Below are 26494 nucleotides of genomic sequence, written 5' to 3' on the forward strand. Positions count from 1 at the left end.
GGGGGGCCGGCGGGGCTCGGCGGGGGCCCGGGCGCCATGAGCCTGGTGATCCGCAACGCGCAGCGCGCCGTGGCCGTGCGCCGGGCCCCGCTGCGCCGCGCCGTGTGCGCCCTGCGGGCCGCGCTGGGCGCCTCCCGCTTCGACGTGGCGCTGGTGTGCGCCGGCAACGGGCTGATGCGGCGGCTGAACGGCGCCTACCGGCAGCGCCCGGAGCCCACCGACGTGCTCTCCTTCCCCGTCCACCGGGTGGCGGCGGGCGAGCTGCCGCGGCCGCGCTGCCGCCACGAGTACGACCTGGGGGACATCTTCCTGGGGGTGGAGTACATCGAGCAGCAGTGCCGCCGCGACGGGGGCGACTTCGAGAGCGTCCTGACGGTGAGCCCCGGCCGTGGCCGTGCGGGCAGCCGCCTCCTCCTGCCGCCCCTCGGGGGGGTGCTCGCCGGGAGCCCTTCGCGTTGGCCTTCTGGAGCACCGTGCTTCGGCGGCAGCTCGCGGTGGTGTTTTTCTGAGGTGGAGAATGATAGCATTTTGCTCGGAGGGGGGCGTGATTGGAAACAAAACTACGTGCAAGTGCTTCCAGGTGCCTGCTGCTCCGTTAGAAGGACAGAAGACTGCCTGAACCCATCGCCTCCCTCAGGGTTTCAGTTCAGTGTTCACAGGATCACAGAGTTGTAGGGGTTGGAAGGGACCTCGAGAGATCACCGGGTCCAACCCCCCTGCCAAAGCAGGTTCCCTAGAGCAGGCTGCCCGGGTAGGCGTCCAGATGGGCCTTGAATATCTCCAGAGGAGACTCCACAACCTCCCTGGGCAGCCTGTTCCAGTGCTCCGTCACCCTCACCGGGAAGAAGTTCTTTAGGTTTGGGAGTTAGATTTGTAACATCTACCCTTTGTTCTTGCACAGGTGACCGCAGCCCACGGATTGTGTCACTTGCTCGGCTACCAGCACAACACAAAGTCGGAGTGGCAACAGGTACCTTTGCACGGGGAGGATGCATGGTGCCCAAACGCTGTCAGGTCTTGCACCATAACAAAACTGAAAGGATTTCCCTTTCTCATATCTCCTGTGAGGGAGTGACCCCCAAGTCCTGCCCGTCATGGACGGCTCTGCAGAGCTTTGGTCTACATTGGTGCAGTCGTGCTGGTTGTCACACAGGTGTTGAGGCACTGCGAGTAGAGCTGTAGAGCCACCACTCTGCTGTTCAGCCCTGGTTACTCAGCAGCCAATTTCTCCCCTGTGCTCTCCTCCCGCAGATGTACCAGAAGGAGGAGGAGATCCTGGAGAAGCTGAACCAGCTCACAGGCGCCAGCCTCCGGCCCCTGACCGCAGGCCTCTTCTGAGGGGCTGGGGCTGTCGCTCCTCTGCCCGCACCCTAAGGGGCCGGGCTGCTGCAGGGGCCACCCCGGACGTGTCGCAGTGATGGCAGCGCACGACCACGGCCTCCTGTTGCTGCTGCTGCTTGGCCTGGCTGCGCTGGCCCACCCGCCTCCCACTGCTGCCCAGCCGCCACCTGCTGCCCTCCGTGCTGGCCACACTGTCACCTCGCTGCCCGCCGCTGCTGCTGCGCCACGCACCCGGTGAGGAGCAGTCTGTCGTCCCCGGTCCGCCCTCTGAGGCAGTGCCTGCCACCCTGGCCCAGCCAGAGCTGTCCCTTGGGTCGGGGCCCCCTCCCTCACTGTCTCTGCTCGTCCTGTGAAGCTATCAGAGGTGTGATAGTGCCCAGGGGGTACCATGGGTCCCCCTCTGCAGCAGCTGGCAGCACCTCTTGGAGATGGGCTCCTGGGCACATAAAAGGCCTTCTTCACCCTATGGTTTTGTTTGGGTCGTGTCTGGAAGATCGTGCTGTCATAGCTGTCCTGCTCTGGATGCTGCCTGGGGTGTCAGCCCTTCTGGCTGCCAGCCCCAAAAGCTGTCTGTCTGTCTTTCCTGTGACAAGTGACAGCCTTTCTCCCTTGTCCCATCTGAACAGGTCCTCCCATGTCAGCATTCGAGTCACAGGAATTAGTCTGAGTGATGTGTCCGTTGTTTCATTGCCCTCGTCACACACAACATCGCTCTCAGGGTGTGCAAGACACTCAGGGTGTTCGCTTCACGTCCTCTCTGAATCCTCCCTTGCCACAGGAGAGGCCCGTGACACAAGCTGCCATGCTAACTGTCAGGAGGACCTCAACAAGAGGAGAGCCAGACAGGGGCATCGTGCCTGCTCTGCTGGGGCATGTCATGGGGCCCTCTGCCCATGCAGCACATGCTGCTCGGCCTTCTCCTTCTTCCACTCCCTTCGATCTCCTGAATATCACAAACTCATGAAAGAGGAAGAATTTCCCACCCATTAGTCGTGCCACATGATTGCCTGAAGTTATGATGTTGTTTTGTTCTCTCCAGATACCTTTTGTATGACGTAAATCCTCCTGAAGGGTTCAACCTTCGCAGAGATGTCTATATTCGTATCGCTTCACTTCTAAAGACTTTGCTGAAAAGTGAAAATTGGGTGTTAGTTCTGCCTCCTTGGGGACGTCTTTATCACTGGCAGAGCCCAGACATTCTTCAGGTTCGAATCCCTTGGTCTGAGTTTTTTGATATCCCAAGCCTCAATAGGAACATCCCTGTCATTGAATATGAGCAATTCCTTGCAGGTAAAGTATGGAATAATACAATCCACAATTTACTAAACATTTAAGGTGTTTTCTTCACAGGTTTATTCTTACATGTGCTTTTATCCTTATACATGTGAAATAAAATATGTTAAAGGTGGCAGGAGGAGGAATGGTAATGAATCATGCTGAGTGACAAACCACTGGGGAAAAAATAACCTAATTATTTGGCAGATCACTTGACTCACCATTTAGCACTTTTGTTCCCTCGACTTCCTATGGGCCCTTGAGAGGTGCCCATAAAAAGTCAGATAGTTCTGCATAATTTTGGCCATAGTAACAACCCTACAAGGAGAGAGAGGCCGCCTGCGAAATACAAAGAAGCCACCTTTTTCTGGAGATGGTTGGACGGTAAAAGCTGTAAAGTAGGATCTTCAGGGAAATGACTTTTCAGCATCGATGCTACATATACCCAAATACACTTCCCCTGCTTTTTGTGTACAGAATGGTTTGTAGGAGAAAGACTTTCCCTAAGAGCATGGAAGCAATGAGTTTGCTTCCTTTAGGATTTAATGCCACGTATAGTTAACCACCAAATGCCAAAATCTGCAAGTGTCACAAACGTCTTCAGCAAAGGAAATAAAAACCACCAAATGTCATACCTCTGTAAAGCTCTCTGAAGGGATCCTTATCCACCACCTTTCAGGGCAAATAATTTGGAAACCCTGAAATGTAGGGGAAGAAGGGTAAGAGGGGCACGTATGCATCATTCTCCTGGAGGCGCTTTTCCTGTAGCAGCTACCCATGGCATCAAAAACCTCTGTGCTTCATCTGATTATGAAGAGAATCAAACTCAAACCTTACATGAATCAAAAGTAAAAATAATCTAGTGATAGAAAACAGAGGCGCAAAGAAAGCACATGGAGGAATATGAACAAAGGCAGGAGGACTTGTTTTTGTTCTACAGAAGGTGTGTTTTAACCAGCTTTTAAAGTTACACTTTGTTGGTGATTCATTTCTATTGGCACAATAAGTCACACATAGCTAGGTACCAGTAACAGGTTGCCACATCCCCTTTCCTTTCCTTTTTTATAGGGAAACGTGAGGGAGAGACTAGTGTCATGTTAGCATTTCCAGTGTATTTTTAATGATGAATAATGCTACTTTGTACCTTTTATCATGTGTTTTTTCATGCTTGTAAATACTTTGTTTTGCCTCCTGCTTAGAGTCAGGTGGGCCCTTTATTGAACAGATTTACGTCCTGCAAAGCTACGCAGAAGGATGGAAAGAAGGAACATGGGAGGAAAAAATAGATGAGAGGCCTTGCATTGATCAGCTTATGTATTCCAAAGACAAGTATGAGTACTACAGGTAACATCTAGCAGCCTTTTCAGGTTTTTTTCTTGTATTTATGAAAAAATTGCCCACTTTAATGGAACAGACTTGTGTGGTTATTGTAGTGTTGTCTGTGAATCTCTGGGTGCTTGGAGTTAATTTTGTTTTTAAAACCCCATTAATATCAAAATGTCATAGTGTTACTAGGAAATCTAATTTTAGGAAGTCATAATTTCATACAAAAACACTATAAAGGAGCTGTGGGGTTTATTTACCTTATATATCACCTTTCTAGGGTGTACTGCTGATTTGTTTCATTATATGTATGGCATTAATTTAAAGTACAAGCCTGTGAAACAAAGCCTTTTTTTTCTGTTTCAGGGGATGGTTCTGGGGTTATGAAGAAACACGGGGCCTAAATGTGTCTTGCTTGTCTGTCCAAGGATCTGCCTCTATTGTGGCTCCCATCCTTTTGAAAAATACCTCAGCACAGTGAGTTGCTTTCTGTTACTATATATTGTTGTATCGCATGCCCACAAGCCCATTGTCAGGTGGGAAGAACAAGAACTTACGGACTGTGTCCACTGTTGTGGCATTTCATCACTGAGTTACAGTGGTCCATTAAAATCGTTACAAAAGGAATTTGCACTCTAAAAGACACATAACTGTATGTTATGTTAAATGTTGAAGTGCTAACAACTAAGAAGAAATACCCTTGAGCTCTTCTTAATTCTTCTTTGTTCAGGTAGCGAAATGTACTTGTTACCCTGTGTTTAGCTCTTCTTCCTTTATGCTTCGATGCTGTGTCAAGAGGCAGCGAACAGAGCAGAATCAGTGTTTCCCAAGTCCTCATCTCAGATCATGAGGTGGTGCAGTGCCTGGTCTCATGTGATATCCATTCTCTGTAGTATAAGCTGGGTTTATAGAAAGCAAGCAGCATGTTTTGTCTTTCTCCTCTGAGGTGCAGAGATGCCTCTAGAATGATCACAGGAAAGGGAAGTTCCTACATGAAGCATGCTTATGTTGTCCCGGTAGCAGAGCATTTTCAGTCAGTTGTGATCCTATAAGAAATTACAGCAAATAAAAGCTACTGGGATTCGGGGGAGAACAGGAAAAGGAAATCATCGCTGTCTATGAATACATCAGGGGAATAAATCCGTAGGAGAAACACAAACTGTAAACTGAAGTGTAGTTTTGTCATGAGGGCAAGTACAGCCAAAAATATAACATCGATACAGATTAATTGGAAATGTTACGAAGGTTCTCAGCAGAGCAGAGGTTGACCTGTCCCAGGTGCGTGTTCTCTAATTCAGAGGTCCATATTCTCCAATTTATTTTACGTAAGCATTCATTAATTCTGTTTTTTGTAATAACTTGCTACTAAGTTGTCCAGTACTGACATCAATTTTACTGCTGTGTTGCATCCCAGAACTCACCAACATGTGTTTTTAGAAGATTGACGTCAGATTGGCCACGTTGCAATCCTCTGATACTGAGGCAGTTGAAGCGAGAAGTTGGATACTAGAGTTAGTGGCACTGTTGCTTCGAGTTATTTTACAACTGTTGGGTGAATGCTTCCTGGTTTGGCCATTTGTTAATTCACTTTGTCTCACTGTCTCGTAGGCACAGGACCTATGGGCACTCAGTTTGACACATCCTTTAATGAGTTTTCTGTGAAAAGTAGTTTTGGCATGCGAATTTTTCCAGTTACTCCACCTACCAGATGGCTCCAAAAAAATTACATTCTCTGTTTCTGTCAAGACATTGTCATCTCTAAATGCTTGTTAAGCTTTTAATTTCCTTTTTCTTTGTATTGGAAGGAAGACTTGACATTAGACTGAAGTTCTTCATGGAATTTGTGAGCCTTTCAGTTTTCTTCACTTGGACGCAACTTCCTTATTTTTGCATAGGCCCCCTTTTTGAAGTTGCATGCAGCTGTGGTAGCTTTACTTCAGCCATTGTCGATCCTGTAGGATGTTGAAGATGAGTACATTATGGTCACTGTCACAGACCAGCTCTTCCACTGTGAGGTTTTGGTCCACGTCCATGTCTTATTGCTGCTCGAGACTATGTCAGGAGCCCTGCACAGTTGGTTCATGGTACTGCCTTTGGCAACATGTGAAACTGTAGTCTGTGCCCTGTATGACACTTGCCCAGACTATCTGAGGGTAGTTGGAGTCTACTGTGGCTATGCACTATAGTCTCTCTGATCTCCCATATTGCTCTTTTGGCCAGACAGTCAATTGTATGGGTCTAACACTGTATTATCATGCTTCAGGTCTAGTCACTTAGAGGAATCCTGCTGATAAATTTAGATTATTAATCTGATTCACCTCCAAGTTTCCTGTTAAATGCAGTGCTTCTTCTCCACCAGCACAGTCTAGTCTATTTTCCAGATTTTTTGTAGCCTTATGTGCAAGTGCCTAGCTGATTTGCAACAGTGTTAATCTAAAGTCAATGAGTTATTTGCTTCCTCTCATTTTAGTAGAAGAAAATCCAGATAATGACATTGTGACCCCCTTCTGCAGAATCATTTCTTTCTGTTTGCTCATATTCAGTGTGCTCAGAGCACAAACCAAGCCTACATCCCATATATTCCCATACAGATCCCATATATTTGAGCATCCAAGCTCAAAGCTCTCAAAATCATCTTTGCTTCTTAGAACTTGGACAGTGCAGTTAAGTTTCCAGTACATGAATTGACTGCGAAAAGCATAGGCTGCTTTCATATCAGTGAAAAATTTTCGTTTAAAATTTCTGCTTGCTTGTTAACATGTTTTTCTGTTGTCTATATGTTCTTTGATCCGTTGTTTTACTGTAGGGTATTTTATTCCATGCATAGAAACACCTCTTTTGTGCGTGGGTGGGAACACCTCAGGTGCTTTTGGGCTAAACATCATCTTACAAGTCACACTCCCTGTTGGCAGTCTTACTTCCCCAATAGCTGCTACTCTGAGGACTACGTGTGGGATCGTGTGGGATCGTTATTGCTTGTTTGTGTTTAAACATCCCATTGAAGAGTAACATTTCTAAAGGAAGAGAGCAGCAATGAGGAGGCTCAGGGGTGACCTCATCGCTCTCTACAGTTACCTGAAAGGAGGCTGTAGAGAGGTGGGGGTTGGTCTATTCTCCCACGTGCCTAGTGACAGGACGAGGGGGAATGGGCTAAAGTTGCGACAGGGGAGTTTTAGGTTGGATGTTAGGAAGTACTTCTTTACCGAAAGGGTTATTAAGCATTGGAACGGGCTGCCCAGGGAGGTGGTGGAGTCACCATCCCTGGAGGTCTTTAAAAGACGTTTAGATGTAGAGCTTAGGGATATGGTTTAGTGGAGTACTTAGTGTTAGGTCGGAGGTTGGACTCGATGATCTTGAGGTCTCTTCCAACCTAGAGGAATCTGTGAATCTGTGAATCTGTGAATACACAGTGGCATTACTGCATTCTCTCCTCAGCAGGCTCTGGGTCACAATTTGCATTATACGCTGTAGATTGGCACCCTGTCACTCATTCCCATTGCACTGTTTCCAAATAGATCGTGGTCTGTGCTTTATCCTAGCAGCTGTATAAAGAAACATCATAACATGAATTCTGTTCTTCAGGAAACTACATTCAGTTTTACAATTTTTAATAGGTCAGTGATGTTAGACAGAGCTGAAAACCTTCTTCATGACCACTATGGAGGGAAAGATTATTGGAACGTGAGTATTCTCCAGTTAGCTTCTCTAAATTTTCTATTCAGTTTTGATAAAAATTCAGTAACCAGTATGTGCTTCTGTTTTGCCTTGGTTTTATTCTCTTGAAAGTAACTTGTGTCTTATGTTTCAGCAGTGTAGCTGCTGTGGATTAATGTAACTGATAGTGCTCAATACTGTTATAGCTCTGTCTCTCTCTTTCTTTGATGGCAATATTTCTACAGGTGTAGAATTTTATGACTATGTTAGAGGTTAGAGCCATAGGAAAATAGAACATCATTTGGGGTGCTTGATATGGTTAAAATTTCTAAGAGGAAGTGACTCTCATGATATTAAGAAACAAATTACATAGACCTCAGTCCTGTAAGATACAAATATCTGTCTGTTTGCTTGATATATGGCATATTTTTCAGAAATGGACCAAACAGTAGTTTAATAATTACAAATTTTCCATAGATAATGACTTTCCAAACAGAGAAATGTGACTCATGTATCATTTCTGAGCATGACACGTAGTCCTGTAAAAGCAGAAATGAAATCCATATGGATCCATAATACACATTTCTTAACAGTGGCACTTTAAACATCGCCTCAACAATTAAAATTTGTCTCAAAAATATTTATAACATTCTGGAAAATATTCTTTTTTCTTGTATTTTAACTTCAACTCCCTGTGTGATTCTGTTTATTTTTGAAGATACTGACAGTGATTTTTTTTTTTTCCAAAACTTAGAATCACAAAAAAATTTAGTCTGGGAGGTACCCAGTTGGCCCTGCCTTGAAGGCTGCACTCCAGCACTAGATTCAGGGAGCAGAAGCAAAATGTGTAGGTAGTTGGAAAGAACAACAGCATCACACGTGCAAATTTGAAACAAATACTTTAACGAACTAGCCAGATACAGAAAGCATCCACTTTAGAAAGTGTGTCAGTGGAGGCTCACACATTCATCTGTGTTCTCTTTTACATACACTGTTGCAGAATGAGTATTCATCCAGAACAGCTGCTGTCAGAGGAGAGTTTTCTGCCCAAGAACAACCTGGCTTGGCATACTGCATGGGTGCCAAACATGACATGGCAATTACACAGTCCATGAAGATGAAGTTTAGAGTTGTCTGACATGGGTATAGAGTTAAAGATGTTTGTTCTCCCCAGCGAACTGCACTACCATGGGTTGCTTATACACATTTCTGCTGCCTCAGGGTATAGTGTCTTCATCACATCTTGGATAAAGCACCTGATGTCTTTACTCAGCAGGTTCATATTGTGTTGGCATATTACTTTTTGTAGTAACGGAGGGAAAAAGTCGGTCCCTGAACTGCAGCATGAGTATTCTGCAGCAGACAGCATGTACATCCTCCCTTAATATGAACGTTTTGCTAGAGGATTTAGGATGAGATTAGAAAGCCAGTGCTGATCTCTTTAAAGATGCTAGAAGAGTATCTTGAACTCTCTGTGTATGTGAAGCTATTCTCCATTTATTCATTTTTAGCTCTCCCTTTTTCTGACTCAGCATCTGCTCTTATTCCAACAGACCCGTCGAAGTATGGTGTTTGCTAAACACCTGCGTGTAGTGGGAGATGAGTTTAGAAACAAGTATCTTCAATCCACAGATGAGGCAGACAGGACTCATTACAATGAGGACTGGACACAGATGAAGGTAAAATCCTAACAGTTTCCCATAACAAATGTAATAAGTCGTTTTTATTTGCCATGCACTGCAGGGATTATTGACAGATATGCACAAACCTAGCTCTCCCTGCTCAGAGCATGGTGGACATGCATGTTCCTACTCTCTTTTCTTCTCCGTGTGTGACATGAGTTACTGGAATCTGTTGAGAACTGGCTGACTGGCCTGGGTGCCATATTTCTGTTACCCTCTTTTCACTATCCTTAGATTTCTTCTTGTGTTCAGCATCATCTGTGGGTGTAAAGTTCAGCTGCAAACTTCCAGTTGTGGATTTGGTCAAGGAGAGCAATTTTTCCTTTCAAAGATTTTGCACCATAATTTGTCTTGTGTGATGCAGGCCACCCAAGGTCAAAATGCTGCAATAAGTGTCCCAAAATACTGCTGAATACTGAATTACTTATAGTAATTCAGACATTATATATCCATATTCCCAGGCCTTTTCAGTGTGAATGAGTAGTGGCACTCTAAAGTATTGAAGGGTATTGATCTTTCTCTCTTAGGTCAAGATGGGCACAGCTCTAGGTGGTCCATACCTTGGGGTTCATCTCAGAAGGAAAGACTTCATCTGGGGTCACAGAGAAGATGTGCCTTCGCTGCAAGGAGCAGTAAAGAAAATCCGCAGCCTCTTGGAAGCATATAAACTTGAAAAAGTTTTCATAGCCACTGATGCTGTTGAGGAAGGTAGGCAAATTATAGTCTGTTTGGGATTGATAACTTTTTGAGAATGAGTGTAGTAATTACCAATTTGTTTTTGTAAATGATTAGAAGTTCACATCTCCATTATTGAACAGGATTGGGCAACTAGCTGTTTCCTTCCAACATGAGTAGTTGGCATCAAACCGTTTGTTCGGCATTTCCCATAGGGGCTTTGGCAGTCTCTGCAATGGGAGATTGGGAATTGAATAAAGCAACGTCATCTTTGCCTGTTCCTCCTCTTCTTTCTTCCATCCCACCTTTTTTTCTTTGCATTTCAGAGAGTTGTGCATACAGTTGGGAAGGGGCTTCTGAAACTTCACACCCAGCTTCCCACTTGGCTGTCCTCAACATCAGACTGGGGCAGCCCTGGCTGTGTGTGGCCAAGGCTTAGAACCCCCCCGAGCATGGGCCTGCCCCTGGGCCTTATCCTGTGCTTGCACCTCCTTTACAGTAGTATCTAGGGATCTGTTTCAATACATGATGTGAGAATACCCCTGCAGGGGATTGTATCTGTGAACTAATCTTAAGTTTGGTGTTATTACAGGCCTCTTGATACAGCTGCCCTGTAGGAGCAGACAGTGAGACTAGTAGCTGTGTCCATTCTACCTCATGCAGGTTTCCTCATCCTGTGAGATTTGCCCCCCTCAGCAGCATGTTTCTGCCCCACTGACTCCAGCCCCTGCCTACAGTACTGTGATGCTTGGCAAACATATTGTACAGTGTGTAGGTAGATTTTCATTTTGCTTGCTTTGTAACTGTTCACCCAGGGTTTCTTTAAAGACTAAAATGTTATGACAGCAGCAAGTTGCGCTTTCTGATACAAATTTTCGGTTTTTGCTTCTTCAGAGATTGAATTGCTCAAAACACTGCTGCCTGAGATGGTGAGGTTTGAACCTAGTTGGAAGGAGCTAGAACTCTACAAAGATGGGGGGATGGCTGTGATTGACCAGTGGATCTGTGCACATGCAAGGTAGTGAATTTGCCTTTTCTTTGAGGAGCCAAATTTTACTGTCATAAACCTGAATATTATTTTTGACACAGATGTAGTTGTCTACAAATCTCTTATTTAAATTTTATTTAAATTAATTGGACTGAAATCAATTACGTGTATTTTAAAAATTAGGCACCTTCACAAACCCTTTCTCATTTTTTCACAGGTATTTTATAGGCACCTCAGTTTCAACATTTTCCTTCCGGATCCATGAAGAAAGGGAGATCTTGGGATTTGATCCAAAAACAACTTACAACCGGTTTTGCGGTGAAAAAGAGAAAAACTGTGAGCAGCCAACTCACTGGAAAATTGTGTACTGATATATAGAGAAATCCAAGGACTTTAATACTCTGGTGAGCTCAAGAGAATGAGGAAAGACTACAGGGAAATACATGCCTTTTACCAAACTACAACACAGTCCTCTCCCCTCTTCTCTGTGTTTACTTGACATCTGCGTTTTGAAGCACAAGCAATATTCATCCTTTTATCCAGACACTGATGTGAGCAAGGAAAATGAAGTCAGCCTGGGATTCAGTTCTCAGCATAACTGTGATTACAGATGATACCATGCACTACAATTAAGATTTGAAAGGCAGAACTTTGTGCTGAAGCTGAGTAATGAATCAAGTCAAAGTTCTCTTCGGAGTTCTTAGGGAAGGAGAGGATCAAAGCTTAACTTCTATACATGTAACACAGCTGTGGTCCATACTCCATTTCTGTCTTTACCTGATTGGTTTTTGTTCAGTGTTTGCCTCTCTGCAAGAAGTATAGCTCATTTTTGTAAGCTGCACTGTGTGAGTTGCAGATTGTGCATAAACTCTGCAGTTCCTTAGGAAAATCTTCCCTTTTCAACTAGTAAGTTGTGAATATTCAAATTGTCTGATGCAGTCAATGCTCAGTAAAAAGAAGAGGGTGTGATACTTCTGTGTGAGCGCTATGCTGCGAGAAGCATAGCTTCACATAGCAGTCTCAGTGGGTCTGTGCTGAGAGAGGCACAAAGACTGGTTTTGGAGGGTGGTAAAATAAGTGTTGTTTCTTATGCTTTTTCTTCGCAGAGGAAGCTTTTCCGTACTGTCCTCTGAAGGGTGTATTCAGTTGGACTGATGCAAATGTCAGTACCTTTTGGGCATCACTCAGCTAAGTGACCATGATACTTTGCCAGGGAACATGCTAAAAGACCTTTCAAGTTTCCGTATCGGTTAAATAGATCATCCCAGTAGTTCATCAAATGAATGTTCTGAGTTTCTGCTTTCAGTTTTCAGAAGGGAGCAAATTGAAGAAAATTAAAAACAACAAAGGCCACTGGGCCACAAAATAATGTGTGTAAGCTGAGCAGTTAGGTACTTTGCAGGTGATAGTGCACTCCAGTGGAGACAGCTGGCTGGTAGTACATTGGAAGAGCACTGTGCTACACCAGAGGGAAAGTGCAGCTCCTTTTTGAGTAATGCTTTTTAGGTAGAAATTCTAGTTTTTGCAGTCTCCTGCCATTCAGATTTGACTGCTAGGAAGTATTCTCCATTTTGTGCTTCAGATGGGTATTTTGCCCTGCAGATGCACATGGCTCTGCAAAACAGGAGAAACTTTTTTTCAAAAGTGGACCTGGAGAGAGGTTTCAAGAGATGAGTCAGATGTTTTTCCTAAATTCAGTTTTACTAGGTTACCTCCCTGTTAGTAGACCCTTCACTTTCTTTTTCCCTAGCTTGAGCAGGAGCACAGATATAACCCTCCTGCACTGTGCTTTGGATGTTTCATAGATGCTTCCAGACAATGAGGTTGTTTCCTTCTGTGCAACTGCAGTGAAAACTGTGAAGACTTCTCAGACAGTAGTAGCAACAGATATCCTGTTCTTACCAGCTGTTTATTTATCTCCTTGTTGCAGCTGAGTCTCTCTGGTGACAAAGTGGGGAACCCAACTAAAAGCAGTGCCTTTGCCCACCAAGTCAAATGTTCTCGTTTAGCCTGTTTGCCATATAAAGCAATGGTAACATCTTACATCTAAGGAGTACCTCCGTTCATTGAGGAAAAAATAAAAAGCTTTCTAGCATTTTATGTATCTTCTCCGTGCTTCTTACTGCTTTCTAACTGTGCATTGTACTGTCTCATGATCTGGCTACTTAGCATTGGACTCTGTAATATAGGAGAAACTTGGATAAATCTTGCAAAAGTGTGGCCAGCGTTGGCCTTCTCAGTACTGGGAGACTGCATCTAGTAAATCTCAGTGGTTCCCACAAGAGAGTTATTGACAAAAAGGAGGGAGTCCAGAGGAAAGGCGCTAAAATGGTTGGTGGCTGGAGTACTTGGCATATGGGGAGAGGAGAAGGGAGCTGAGCTTTTTCAGCGTGGAGAAGGTGAAAGAGGGAACTGTTGGCTTTCACTGGATAATGGCAGATTGCAGACGATACCAAGTTGGGGGAAGTGTCAATCTGCCGGAGGGTAGAGGAGGCCCCGCAGAGGGACCTGGACAGGATGGGTTGATGGGCAGAGGCCAATGGGGTGAGGTTCAACATGGCTAAGTGCTGGGTCCTGCACTTTGGCCACAACAACCCCATGCAGCGCTACAGGCTTGGGGCAGAGTGGCTCAAAAGCTGTGCAGAGGTAAAGGACCTGGGAGTGTTGATCGATGCTCGGCTGAACGTGAGCCAGCAGTGTGCCCAGGTGGCCAAGAAGGCCCATGGCATCCTGGCTTGTATCAGGAATAGTGCAGCCAGCAGGACCAGGGAGGTGATCGTTCCCTGTACTCTGCTCTGGTGAGGCCGCACCTCGAGTGCTGTGTTCAGTTTTGGGCCCCTCACTACAAGAAGGACATCGAGGCCCTGGAACATGTCCAGAGAAGGGCTACGAAGCTGGTGAAGGGCCTGGAACACAAGTCTTATGAGGAGCGGCTGAGGGAACTGGGGTTGTTTAGTCTGGAGAAGAGGAGGCTCAGGGAGGCCTCATTGCTCTCTGCAACTACCTGAAAGGAAGGTGTGGGGAGCTGGGGGTCGGCCTCTTCTCATGGTTGGCCTCACAATCTTTTCCTGAATTTTCAACATTTCAACTGCCAAGTATGGTATCACCCAGATAGTAATTTGCAGGGCTTCCCCACGTTGGTTATTGTCAGTGGTGATCTTAGTCTTAATTAGCAGCCTCATCACCACTTCCTCATTTTCAGGGTAAAATACTTCTCATCTAATTTCTGATTCCTTAGTGGGGTACAAGGGTCTTAAGCTTTGTTTCTCGTCTGGCTGTGCCAAGCTTGTAAATTTTGGTTCACTATCTGGAACAGAATCACAAGCTGTCCAATCAGGAGATCCTTGTCTCCCCTTCTTTAATTTGGATCTCAAATTTTTTTTTGGTCTAACACATCTGACAGAGCTGCATGAAGTCACTGAGTGGTATGTTCAACAGTTAGTTATCTCTGCAAATAAATACCCTTATTTGTCCTTGCAAGGACTCAATTGTTTCATCATTTGCTTAATCAGCTGCCTGTCAGTGCAACACTAACACACTGGAATAACAATTTCCTTGAGTGTCAGCAAAAAGGGGGGGTTGCACCCCTCACAAATCATAGAATCATGGAGTCATGAAGGGTGGAAAAGACCTCCAAGATCATCTGGTCCAACCATCCCCCTACCAGCAATATCACCCACAAAACCGTGTCCTTAACCACTACGTCCAACCTTTCCTTAAACACCCCCAGGGCAGTGGATTCAGCCTGGATTCATGTTTGGGCTTGCCCCGGCCCAGGTGCAGGACCTTGTGCTTGGCCTTGGTGAACTCCATGAGGTTCACATGGGCCCACCTCTCAGGCCTGCCCAGGGCCCTCTGGATGGCCCCTCTGCCCTCCAGCACGTCAACCGCACCACTCAGCTTGGTGTTGTCTGCCCTCTTGCAGAGGGTGTGCTCAATCCCACTGCTCATGTCACCGACAGAGATGTTAAATAATAGCGGTCCCAGTACAGACACCTTCGGGACATCTCTTGTTACTCATCTCCACCTGGACATTGAGCCACTGACCGCAACTTTTCAAGTGCATCCATCCAGCCAATTCCTTATCCACTGAGTGGTCCATCTGTGAAATCCTTGTCTCTTCCATGTAGAGACAAAGATATCATGTGGGACAGTGTCAAATGCTTTCCACAAATCTAGGTAGATGATGTCACTTGCTCTTCCCCAGTTCATTAATACTGTAACCCCATCTTAGAAAGCTACCAGATCCATCAGGCACAATCTGCTGTTAGTGAAGCCATGTTGGCAGTCACCAATCACCTCCTTATTTTCCATGTACCTTAGCATAGTTCCCCAAAGGATCTGCTCCATGTTCTGGCCAGGGACAGAGGTGATCCAAAGGCATTCAATAGAACTTAGGTTGGTTTCCATAGGTCACCTCCATACAGTCATATTTGTCTCTTACTTTACGTGCAACTCCACCTCCTTGCATTCCTATCTCTCTGAAAGATCTACATTTTGGTCTTCCAGTCACACAAGTTTTCCCACCAAGCTTCTGAGATTCCTATGACATCATAACTCATACTGGGCATGGAGCTCTTCCTGTTCATTGTCCAGACTATGTGCGTTAGTATCCATGCACTTGAAGCAAGTGAAGAGCAGAGGCAGGGCCAAGAGCTGGAGGTCCCCTGCAGGCAGGGAGAAGCCAGGAGCCACCCAGTCTTCCATGCACATTCAGGTGGCCCCAGCAAACAGGCCACCTGCCATCTGGGCTGGGATGTTAACTTTCCCTGCAGCAGCCCATACAGTGCTGTGCTCTGCACTCGTAGCTAAAACAGCAATGGTATCACACTGGTGTTGTGTCTGCTGCTGAGCGGTGCTGGCACAGCATCAGGACTCTCTCTAACCCCCCTAGGGGTGGGCAAAGATGTGAGAAAAGAAACATCACCAGGGCAGATGACCTAAACCAACCAAAGGGATATTCCATACCATATGATGTCACAGCAATAAAAGGTGGAAAAAGGAGGAAGAAGGGAGGGGTGGGCTCTCGTTGTGAAAATGTCTGTCCTCCTCCCGAACACCAGCTACGTGCGTTGAGGCCATGCTTCAAGGATGTGGTCAAGCATCGCTCATTTGTGGGAAGTAGAGAGTAATTTCTTTCCTCTGCACTTCCACATAGTCTTTACTTGTTTTGTTTAGTTTTCCCTTTCCCCCCTCCCTTTCCCCTTTCCTTTTTTCCCCTTTAGTTAAATTGTTAGTTTTTTAGTTAAATTGTTTAGTTAAATTGTTTAGTTAATAATAATCTTTCCTTAATAATTATTTTTTTTCCTTCCCTTTAATTAAATCATCCTTATCTCAACCCGTGAGTTGTTCTTTCCTTTACTTCTTCCCCTCCTCATCTAAGGAGGGGGAGTGAGAGAGCGGTTGTAGTGTTCAGCTGCCTAGCACGGTAACACCACCACACCATCAGCACTGCACAGAGCTCCAGCAGCACAGGTTGCTGGTTCCAGGGAGAGAGGGCCTCCTCTGCAATGTCCTACAGAGCCGGGACGACAGCACTAGTCGTTGAAGTCTGGACAGACGCTTTCCTTCTGCAGCACTTAGTATGGTGATGGTCTGAGTCGCCAGGCTGGAGACAAAGCTACTGACATCATCCATCATGCTTTGAAGGGCTGGGAAAGTGAGGAGTGGAGGCAAGGTCAGAGGCCATGTCTACTGGCACCACAAGAACTGTTCCTGCTGTGGCCAGCGCCACCCAGCTCTTCCTGTGGTCAGGCAGGAGCAGGGGGCAATGAGACCAGCAGGAGGGGGCTGGCCCCAAACAAGCCCCTGAAATCTCTCTCCCCTCTGCCCACACCGCCCCTCTCCCGCACAAGCAGCAGAGCCCTCCGCGCCAGGGCAGGGGCTGGAGCTCCCAGCCCAGGGTCTTTCCCCCTCCCCACCAGCCTCCGCCGATACCCCACTGCCCTCACTCACCTTCATAGATGATGGGGAGCTCCTCCTCGTGCCAATCCTCCACTTGCCTCGCAATGAGCCCTAGGCACACACAGTCTGTCACAAACCCTGCCCTCCAGCCCTTCCCAGCAGCACAACCCCCCCCCAGTGGCCCTGCCGGCCGGGCCACCTGCCCTCCTCCCCTCGGGCACAGAGGGACCCCGGGGCTCTGGCTCACCTATGAACCTGACCGCCTCCAGTCGCAAGGGCTGCTGCGGGCTCTGCAGGTAAGGCAGGCTCTGGCGCAGGTACTTATCCACTCTGGAGGTCCAGAGAGCTTGGTCAGGAGGCCTTGGCCACAGCACCAATGCCTGGGCAACCGCGGAGGGGCCCGGGCTGGCCACCAGTCCTGCCTCTGCCCCCTGCCCCTCACAGGCAGCACCCGGCAGGCCCGGCCCTGCAGGCTGCAGGCAGCCGAGGTGCGGTCCGCTGTGGGGCGGGGAGGGATTGTGGTGGCAGGCTCTGGGGCTGATGTGGCAGGGCTGGGAAATGGGGCGATGGAGGGCTCGGCCCCTGCAGGGCATCCTGAAAATCGCCAGCTGGCAGCTGGCGCTGGATGGGCTCGAAAGGCTGGCGGGCCCCAAGCCATCAGGGCAGGCGGGCCCCATACCTGTCACACGATGGGGAGCAGCGCAGCAGGGTCACCACCACACCAGGAGACTCTTGTGCAGATGGTGCAACAGATGGGTGCTGCAACCCATCTCACCGAGACAGGCTTATGTTTAGCATTGTCCAGAATCTCCTCCCACTTATCTGTTGGCCATACTGGCCCCTGGTTAACTTCCCACTGATTCTGCTCCCCAAAGGGCAGCCATTCCATACAGCCGTTAAACACGGCTTGGGAATCTGTTTGGGTGTGTAACGGATAAACGTTTCCCTCGTTCTTTTCTACCGCACTCCGTTCTGCTACCAGCTCTGCTACCTGTGAGGTTCCCTCCCCCTCTCTTGCAACCTGGTCACCCGAATTGATGTGTAATGCTACAGCTTGATACTTCCACGCTTTTCCTTCTAGTGGATCCCTCAGTGAACCACACGCTCCTTAAATCGGGCTCAAACCGGGGAGGAGCGTGTTTACTGGGGGAGGAAGGGGGCTTCTCATCTGGTTTAACGTCTACTGGTTAGTGTATGGGAAGAACGTTAGGTGTGCCCTCCTCTATTTTATGGGTATGCCCATAGTGAGCTCTTTGCGCATACCGTTTTCTAAGGGTTTCCCTTTGTGCCCCTGCGGCAGGGGGTGGGGTTCCGGCAGTTAGCGGTTACTTTAGCACTTTGGAAGGCCCTCGCAGCATGATTGACTGTTGGTTTATAATTCTGCCACCCTCCTGTAAAGCTGGATGGATTATAAAAAGGCCCTTTTCCCAGGTAGAGTAGGGCTTCTCGGCATCCTTGAAACTTTGGGAATAAAATTGCTTGGGGCGAGTGGGACCTTTGGGTCCGTGCTGCCACATGTGAGTTGAGAGCCCGTGGGTGGCATGGTGGCCTGGGAGTTTTATCTTTTCTGCTGGAGTTTGGAGCCCTAAACTTAGGGCAACAGGCAACTAAGTTGGGCAATCAACGGGCAATCAAGACGGGCAACTATATCCTTTTGAGTCTGCCCCACCACAGAGACACTAGACGCTGGGGCCACCAATTAGCACATCACTGATACACCAATATGCTTGAACTCCTTCCCCAGGCGTAACTGGGGCAAGGTGTTTAGTCTCAGTAAGTTCCACAGGCAGCCATTCTCTGGAGGTTCCCAGTCACTTCAGGGCCCAAGTCTTCCACGATTTCATTGCCGCAAAGGAAAGACACGCAGACAAGGTGAAGAAGCAGGACTGCTTATTTGGGGAGGGCCAAGCAGAAGGGTGATCTGGGAGCAAGCGAAGGGGACAGGAAGGTCCTGAAGGCTGGAGATGTGCCACGTGCTGGGAGAATCCAGGGGCCACCCAGCCTTCCACACACTGTCAGGTGGCCCCAGCACGCAGGATGCCTGCCGTCATTTCTACGCACGGCAACAGCAGCACAGGAAGGACAGTGCAGAGCACTTCGTCTTCCACGCCTTCCAGAGCCGGTAGCTCAGCCGTCGTACTCCAGGTACAGTGCATGACAAGCTCACTGCAGCTTGTATAATGAAGAGAGTCTGAGTTGCCAGCGAAGAGACAGAGGAACTGATGTCGTCCGTCATGCCTTGAATGGCTGTGAGAGAGAGGAACGGAGGCAAGGTCAGAGCCTTTGTCTGCGGGGACCCCAGGAAGGGCCCCATCCCTGGAAGTATTCAAGCAAGGTTGGATGGGGCTCTCAGCAACCTGGTCTAGTGGGACGCATCCCTGACCATGGCAGACAGGTTGGAATTCGATGACGTTATAGCTCCCTTCCAACCCAAACCATTCTACGACTCTCTGATTTTATGATTCTAACAGCTCCTGCTGTGGCCAGCGCCACCCAGCTCTTCCTGTGGTCAGGCAGGAGCAGGGGGCAATGAGACCAGCAGGAGGGGGCTGGCCCCAAACAAGCCCCTGAAATCTCTCTCCCCTCTGCCCACACCGCCCCTCTCCCGCACAAGCAGCAGAGCCCTCCGCGCCAGGGCAGGGGCTGGAGCTCCCAGCCCAGGGTCTTTACCCCTCCCCACCAGCCTCCGCCGATACCCCACTGCCCTCACTCACCTTCGTAGATGATGGGGAGCTCCTCCTCGTGCCAATCCTCCACTTGCCTCGCAATGAGCCCTAGGCACACACAGTCTGTCACAAACCCTGCCCACCAGCCCTTCCCAGCAGCACAACCCCCCCCCAGTGGCCCTGCCGGCCGGGCCACCTGCCCTCCTCCCCTCGGGCACAGAGGGACCCCGGGGCTCTGGCTCACCTATGAACCTGACCGCCTCCAGTCGCAAGGGCTGCTGCGGGCTCTGCAGGTAAGGCAGGCTCTGGCGCAGGTACCCATCCGTTCGCCAGCTGTCGTCCTCCAGCTGCACAAGGGAGAGCACAAGGGCATGGGGCTGGTGCAGACCGTCCCCCTCGGACAGCTGCCTGCCCCATGCACTGGGGCGCTGTGGGCTTGTCCAGTCCCGGTCTGGGGCTTCAGAGCTGTCCTTACCAGGCACTCGCTGAGTCTCCATTTTTGCTGTGTCTCCAGCAGGTTCGCGAGCTGCTTCCTCTTCAGGAAATTGGCAGCATTGAGAAGGGCTTCCTCAGCGGCCTGAAGAGCAGGAGAGAATTTGAAATGCCACCACCAACTCTCAAGGGACCTGTGTCCCCAACACCTTGGCAAGGCTGCAGGGGCTGCACGCCTCTGCATGGCCCAGGGCGCTGTGTGGGGCAGGGTGACCACAGGGAGCAGGCGTCTGCTCCGCGGTGTAGTGCCCGAGGGAGCTGGGGCAGGCCCAAGCCCGGACATCTGCGGGGCACCTGGGCATAGCACAGGGGCGGAGGGGACCGGCGGTCCAAGCCCAGAGCTTCAGGTTCCTGCGGGCATAGCTGGGAAGCCTGTGGGACTTGCAGAGCGTTGGCCTGCGTGGCCGCGCACCGCTGCCGAGCACTGCCGAGCAGGCAGAGCAGCTCTGGGAAATGGCCGTGCCCACCTTTTCAGCCATCGCCAGCTGTGGGGCTGCAGGCAGCCGCCCTGCAGAGGGCTGGATGCAGGGAGCAGGGATGGCAGCAGACCCCACGGCTCCGTCCCTCCAGCGCCCCTTGCTGTGGGTGCTCAGTCCCACCCCGGGGTGTCAACATTGCCCTCCCCAAATGACCACGCTGGTTAGAGAAGCCAACCTTGGCCACTTGCTGGTTCTCATCGTGCAAGTGGAAGAACAGTGGGATCACGCTCTGGCGCACGTGTCTCTTCAGCTGCTCTTTTCCACTTCCTGCTACTAAGTTCATCACATATCTGAAGAAGTGGATGGAGAGCAGCTGCGTGTAGCTGGATTCCTGGTGGGAAGGAAGAAGAAAAGACCTCAGCACCAGCTGCTCCAGGCCCACCTGGGCAAGGGTCCGAAAATTCACAGGGCACAATGCTTCCGGACAGCACCCAACATCCATCAAGAAAGGCACCGTCCCTTGGAGACCCCAGCTGGGCCCTGTGCCCTCAGCCTTACGTTGTCAAAGAACGTTGGGAGCCTCTCTGCCAGCTGCAGAGCGATGCGGCTGGCCTTGCGGACGTCCAGCTCCTTGAGCACTCTGATGAGCACAATCAGGGTGTTTCCAACCATATCTCCTTCCACTTCTGGCAGTAGCTTCATGATCTCCGGCAGCAGGAACGCCATTTTTCTTGCCTGTGTGGAGTAACAACACCATGTTAGGAAACCACAGAAGGCTGCACAGGCAAACATGCTCAGGCTGTTAGAACCCACACCGCTGCTTTGGGGCCTAGAAGTCAAAGTCCTGCCCCAAGGAACTTGGACAGATGCACGTGGAGGCACGACAGGTGGGAGCAGCTCCCACAGTGCCTAATGCCCAGCAAAGTCCAAGCAATGGTGTTAGCCAGCGTCCCTGGCCCGGAGCCACATCACCAATATGGCTTCAGCCAGCTGAACCCTGCTTACTGTACGAGGTCTTCTGCTGAGCGTTGTGAGGCCGCTGAGCACCAGCTGACGCATCACCGTGCACTGACTCCTCAGGTATCTTGCGAAGAGCTTCAGGACTCGGACAGACACTACTCTGAGGTCATCAAAGGCCAGCATCTGAAAAATACGCATCAGTGAAAGGTGGAAATGGCCAGCAGGACACACCGCACCATGGAGGGCTGGATACATCCACCAGTGCAGGGATCAGGCACCAGCGCAGGCAGCTGAGCCCAAAGGCAGCAGCGGATGTGCAGAGCCCCTGGGCTCCTTGCCCCGTGTGTGGCAGTGTTCGACCGCTCCTCCCGGCCCCCAGCAGCCGGGGATACCCCAGCCTCTGAGGAACAATTGCACAGAGAGACCTTGCCCAAGGGAGGCACGAAAAACTGTAGCCAAGTGTCACTCTGGCAGCATGTGCCAAGGGGATGAACTGGGGCCCACCCCCGCCCCAGCTCCACCGGCTGGCCTCTCCCCACAGCTGTGGCCACAAGAGGGTGGCGTGGCGAGAGGCAGCTCAGACAGGCACCGCTTGCCATCAGGCTCACCTCGACCAGGAAGGCCATGGCGGGGACCTCCCAGCATGGCTCGTTCCTGCTGAGCCAGTTTTCCAGATGCAGCACAATCTGTTGATGCTCTTTTATTGTGATGCTTCTCAACATCCTGGCAGAGGGAAGAAGACAGGGTAAGTCCTGAGCAGGATGAGTGAAATGCTCCTGGGTCTGACTGCCCCCCTCATCCAGCCGTTACACCACAGGCCAGGCCAGGGCCCCCTCAGCTCTGCTCCAGCAGCCACCAGCATTTAATGCTCACAGAGACGTGGTCTTCCGCCACCTCTCCTTGCAGGGAGAAAGCCAGCGCCCCAGAGCAGCGGGCACCTTGGGTGCACAATGGGCTTCCTGCCCTGCAGGCTTCCTGCCCCTTCTGAGGAGACCTCATTCTTGCCCACGGGCGATTCATGTGCCCCGGGCTCTGCCGGTGTCGCTCAGTGCTTCCTGCCCTGCCCCGGGGGGCTGCCCTTGGGAGGGGAGGCCGGCACTGTGGCAGGGGACTGCTCTCGTGCAGCCACCCTCTCTCAGGCTTTGCCCTTCTGCTCGCAAGAGCCAAGGCTGCAGCCCCTTTCTTTGAGAAATGGGGCCCCTGCCAGCCGCCACCAAGGGGATCGGATGGGGCTCCCCATCTGCAAGGGAGAAATGCCGGGGGGAGAAGGGAGCAGGGTGCCCTCACCTGGCCAGCTGACCCACTGCCCAGTGGTGGCTCTCAGCGTTGACTAGTGTCTCCCAGGCATTCTTCTTTTCTAATTCAAGCACCAGCATGTCATACCCAAGACGGCATAGCAGTGCTTTCAGAGTCAGCACCGCAAACCTGCAGGCAGAGCAAAGCCCAGGTCACACTGGGATCCCTGGCCCAGGCTCCAGGACCACGGGAAGGATGGGAGGAGTGGGACAGAGCACCTGCTGGGGCTGGTGGGAATGCTCTCCTCCTGCTGCCATTCCCTGTAGAGCGTCTCCACCTCTTCTGGTGTCTGCTGTGCGCTTGCGGAGATTTGGAAGAGCAACACCAGCAGGAGTAGGGAGAAATGCGCCTCCACCTTCACTGGGTAAATGGTTGGCTGGAGGATCTCCCGCAGCACCTTGGTTGCCTGCAAAAAAGACCCAGAGATGGCACTCACTGCTGAGACATCCCTGTGGCATGGCCCCAGCGTGGGAGGCTGAGGCTCGGGTGCAGACGTGGGCCACGGGAGATGCAGGCAGAGCACCCGGCCTGGCTCCCAGCCAGAGCTGAGCCACCAAAGCTCTTTGGGCTCAGCTCTTCTTTGTGCCACAAGCAGCCTCCCTGGGGCGGTGGGAATGTGCCCTGGCTGAGTCTCCTGTGTCCTGCAGCCAGCCTGGGTTCTCTGTCCCAGCCCCTGCAGCCTGCTGGGCTGTGCCTTGGCCCTGCCCTGTCCCCTAAACCTGCCCCTAAGCCAGGTTTGCAGCCCACCGCCTGAGGCAGGGAGATGTAGTGACAGGGGAGGATGGAGAGCTGCCCCGAGATGCAGCCCCTGGGGGAAGAGAGGCCTTGTTCAGAAACTCACGGCCAGGACGAAGACATCCGTGTTGTCCCCGTCAGAGGTGGACGTCCTGTGAAGGGGCCAGTCCTTCAGCACGCAGCACAGCTCTGCCATCACCTTCCTTGCAGTCCGGGCTGAGGAGGTCATCAGCCTCCACATGGTCGCGGCAGCTCTGGAGGTCCAGAGAGCTCAGTCAGGGGGGGCCTCGGCCACAGCACCAAGGCCTGGGCAACCGCGGAGGGGCCCGGGCTGGCCACCAGTCCTGCCTCTGCCCCCTGCCCCTCACAGGCAGCACCCGGCAGGCCCGGCCCTGCAGGCTGCAGGCAGCCGAGGTGCGGTCCGCTGTGGGGCGGGGAGGGATTGTGGTGGCAGGCTCTGGGGCTGATGTGGCAGGGCTGGGAAATGGGGCGATGGAGGGCTCGGCCCCTGCAGGGCATCCTGAAAATCGCCAGCTGGCAGCTGGCGCTGGATGGGCTCGAAAGGCTGGCGGGCCCCGAGCCATCAGGGCAGGCGGGCCCCATACCTGTCACACGATGGGGAGCAGCGCAGCAGGGTCACCACCACGTCGTGAGGGTGCTCCTCGGCCAGCTCCAGAAGGCTCTTGTCCAGACGGTGCTGGGCAGACTCTTCTGTGTTGGACACGAGCCACTGGTAGATGCTCTTCACGATGTTCGGTGCCTGGAGGAGAAATGTCTGAGAGTGGGGCTGCTGCCAGAGCAGTCCCTTTCCCGGGGTCCACTGACAAGTGCTTCTCTTCCCACCACTCAGTGCTGGCCAAAAAGGGTGTCACATGCCCAACGACAGAGCTTCAAGCGGGGCACACGATCCCCCAAGGGCTTGAGTCCCACCAGCCGGATACTTACATGTTTTGAAAGGACGACCCTGCCTACTACACGCTCATCCAGCTTGACTGCAATGGCCTCCTGCTCCTGCTTCTGGTCCCTGTCCTGCTGCTGCTGCTGCTCCTGTTCTGTCTGGTCCCAGCCTGGATTTGGTGAAGACCAAGCACAGACAGAGCTGAGGGTCTGTGGGAGAGGCTGGAGGACACAGCCAAGACCACACTGCCCGGGCAGGGTGATCCCCGAGCCAGGAACTAGCGGGGGCACTGAGCCCAATCTCTCTTGTGCATGCGTCGGAGCCAGGTGTTCCCCAGCAGATGGGGCATGTTAAGGGGGGAGAGCCCTGCGCCCCACAAGGTGCTTGCTGCCATTGGGCAGGAGAGGTCTGTACCCACAGGATGGCTGCCCGTGCCCTGCTTCGTCCTGCCTCTCCCTGCTCATCCCATGGAGTCGGACGGTTCCCCTCGCCCCTTGCCCCTGGGGATGCCACATGGGACAGCAGCTCCTGTGAGGACGGGAAGGGGCAGAGGCAGCTTGCAGCTGCCAGCCCTTCAGCCCAGCTTGGCCACTCACCTGCCTGCAGCACCTGCACCTCGGTCAGCTCATCAGGCTGCTGCGCTGGGCTGGCATTAACCTTGTCCTCCTCCTCCATCCAGGCCTTCTTGGGCATGCTGGGGTGTCTCCCCGCCATGCTGCTGAGGTCTGGCCTCAAGGGCTCCCACCACAGGGATGGGAAACGCTTCCAGGAAGCACCAAAGACACGGGCAGTAGGAACGGGGTGGCTCTGCAGGGACTCCTTGCAGCTCCACTCCTTCCCGTCCTGTCCCGTCTCGTCCTCCAGGCAATGTGGGGAAACCACGCTGCCAGCCGCACTTATATCACAGAGGTCACAAAGGGCCCCGTGACCCGTTGCTGCACGCCCATTGTCTGGACAGAGCCCGCATCACGGCAGGTCACAAAGGGCCCCGTGACACGCTGCCACCTGCCTCGCCCCTCAGACCCCTCCTGCCACCCCATCCCCTCAGGGCTTCCCACCAGCCTGGCTCTGAGGGCCTTCCTGCCAGCCTGGCCCCTCGTAGCCTCCAGCCTCCGCAGCCCCTCCAGTCCTCCCACCACCCACCCCGCACGGCTTCCCAGTGCCCCAGCTCTCTGAACTGCCCATCAGCAGCCCCTTGTCACAGGCCCACCAAGCGGTGGGTGGGAAGGGGCCTGCGGGGCTGGGTCACCAAACTGGTGGTGACAACGTCTGAGTGCCCAGACCCGTACACCTCTGTGTCTGGATTTCCAGGGCATAAGGAACTGGATGGATGGTCAACAGCAACTGTGATGCCCAGGTGGAGACCAGTGACGAGTGGTGTCCTCGAGGGGTCTGTACTGGGACCGCTATTATTTAACATCTCTGTCGGTGACATGAGCAGTGGGATTGAGCGCGCCCTCTGCAAGAGGGCAGACAACACCAAGCTGAGTGATGGTTGGACCAGATGACCTTGGAGGTCTTTTCCAGCCTTCATGATTCAATGATTCTACGATTTGTGAGGGGTGCAACCCCCCTTTTTGCTGTCACTCAAAGAAATTGTTATTCCAGTGTGTTAGCGTTTCATTGGAGGCATAGCGGCTCTTTAGGAAGGACACGCTGGCAAGATGAGGAGGGGGTGTTGCCCTTCATGGGAGCAAGCAGATGGAGTGTGTGGAGCTCTGTCTGGAATGGCTGAGGAGCTGGCTGAGAGTTTATGGCTTAGGATGAAAGGGAGGAGAGGGAAAGGTGACATTAGAGTGGGTGCAGGCCACTTGACCAGGGAGAACAAGTAAATGAGGCCTTCTACAGACAGATAGGAGCCTGTTTGCAGGCACTGGTCCTCACCGGGGCCTTCGACCATCCTGATTGTCTGCTGGGGGGACAACACAGCAGGGCATATGCAATCCAGGAGGCTCCTGGCCTGCGTTGATGATATCTTCCTTCTCCACGCAATAGGGAAGCCAAGGCTTTAGGCGGCCTTGTCTGCAGTGACTGTGAGATGGTGGAGCTGAAAAACTTCCCTCTCTATTTCCACTCCTCAGGAGGCTGTGGAGAGCAACGAGCTTGCCTCTTAGCCTTCTTTTCTCTGAACTAGACAACAACCCAAATGTCCTCAGCCTCTTCTCACAGCACATGCCTCCCAGTCC

General features: G+C 51.2%; 3 protein-coding genes across 3 annotated transcripts; 2 read left to right on the forward strand and 1 right to left on the reverse strand.

Annotated features, from left to right (window-relative positions):
- Positions 1-36: 36 nt before the first annotated feature.
- On the forward strand, positions 37-1455 carry YBEY (ybeY metalloendoribonuclease). The gene is made up of 3 exons (XM_066999908.1): positions 37-375; positions 902-970; positions 1252-1455. Exons 1-3 carry the CDS (start codon positions 37-39, stop codon positions 1336-1338), a joined length of 495 nt encoding a protein of 164 aa, XP_066856009.1. The 3' UTR covers positions 1339-1455.
- POFUT2 (protein O-fucosyltransferase 2) lies at positions 1418-13038 on the forward strand. The gene is made up of 9 exons (XM_013170628.3): positions 1418-1575; positions 2381-2631; positions 3816-3960; positions 4306-4416; positions 7554-7620; positions 9147-9272; positions 9803-9983; positions 10845-10968; positions 11156-13038. Exons 1-9 carry the CDS (start codon positions 1418-1420, stop codon positions 11307-11309), a joined length of 1317 nt encoding a protein of 438 aa, XP_013026082.1. The 3' UTR covers positions 11310-13038.
- Positions 13039-18162: 5124 nt separating this feature from the next.
- Positions 18163-25446, reverse strand: LOC136791155 (maestro heat-like repeat-containing protein family member 7). Its single transcript, XM_066999907.1, has 14 exons — positions 24905-25446; positions 24356-24477; positions 24016-24170; positions 23517-23664; positions 22894-23081; positions 22667-22804; positions 21988-22102; positions 21425-21562; positions 20978-21154; positions 20655-20810; positions 19984-20085; positions 19753-19855; positions 19557-19616; positions 18163-19089 (listed from the first exon to the last, which is right to left on the reverse strand). The coding sequence occupies exons 1-14, from the start codon at positions 25020-25022 to the stop codon at positions 18896-18898; spliced, it is 1914 nt and encodes a 637-aa protein (XP_066856008.1). The 5' UTR covers positions 25023-25446; the 3' UTR covers positions 18163-18895.
- Between the last annotated feature and the right edge of the window lie 1048 nt (positions 25447-26494).

This window comes from Anser cygnoides, chromosome 6 (assembly GCF_040182565.1).
Source record: "Anser cygnoides isolate HZ-2024a breed goose chromosome 6, Taihu_goose_T2T_genome, whole genome shotgun sequence".
NCBI classification, from domain to species: domain Eukaryota; kingdom Metazoa; phylum Chordata; class Aves; order Anseriformes; family Anatidae; genus Anser; species Anser cygnoides.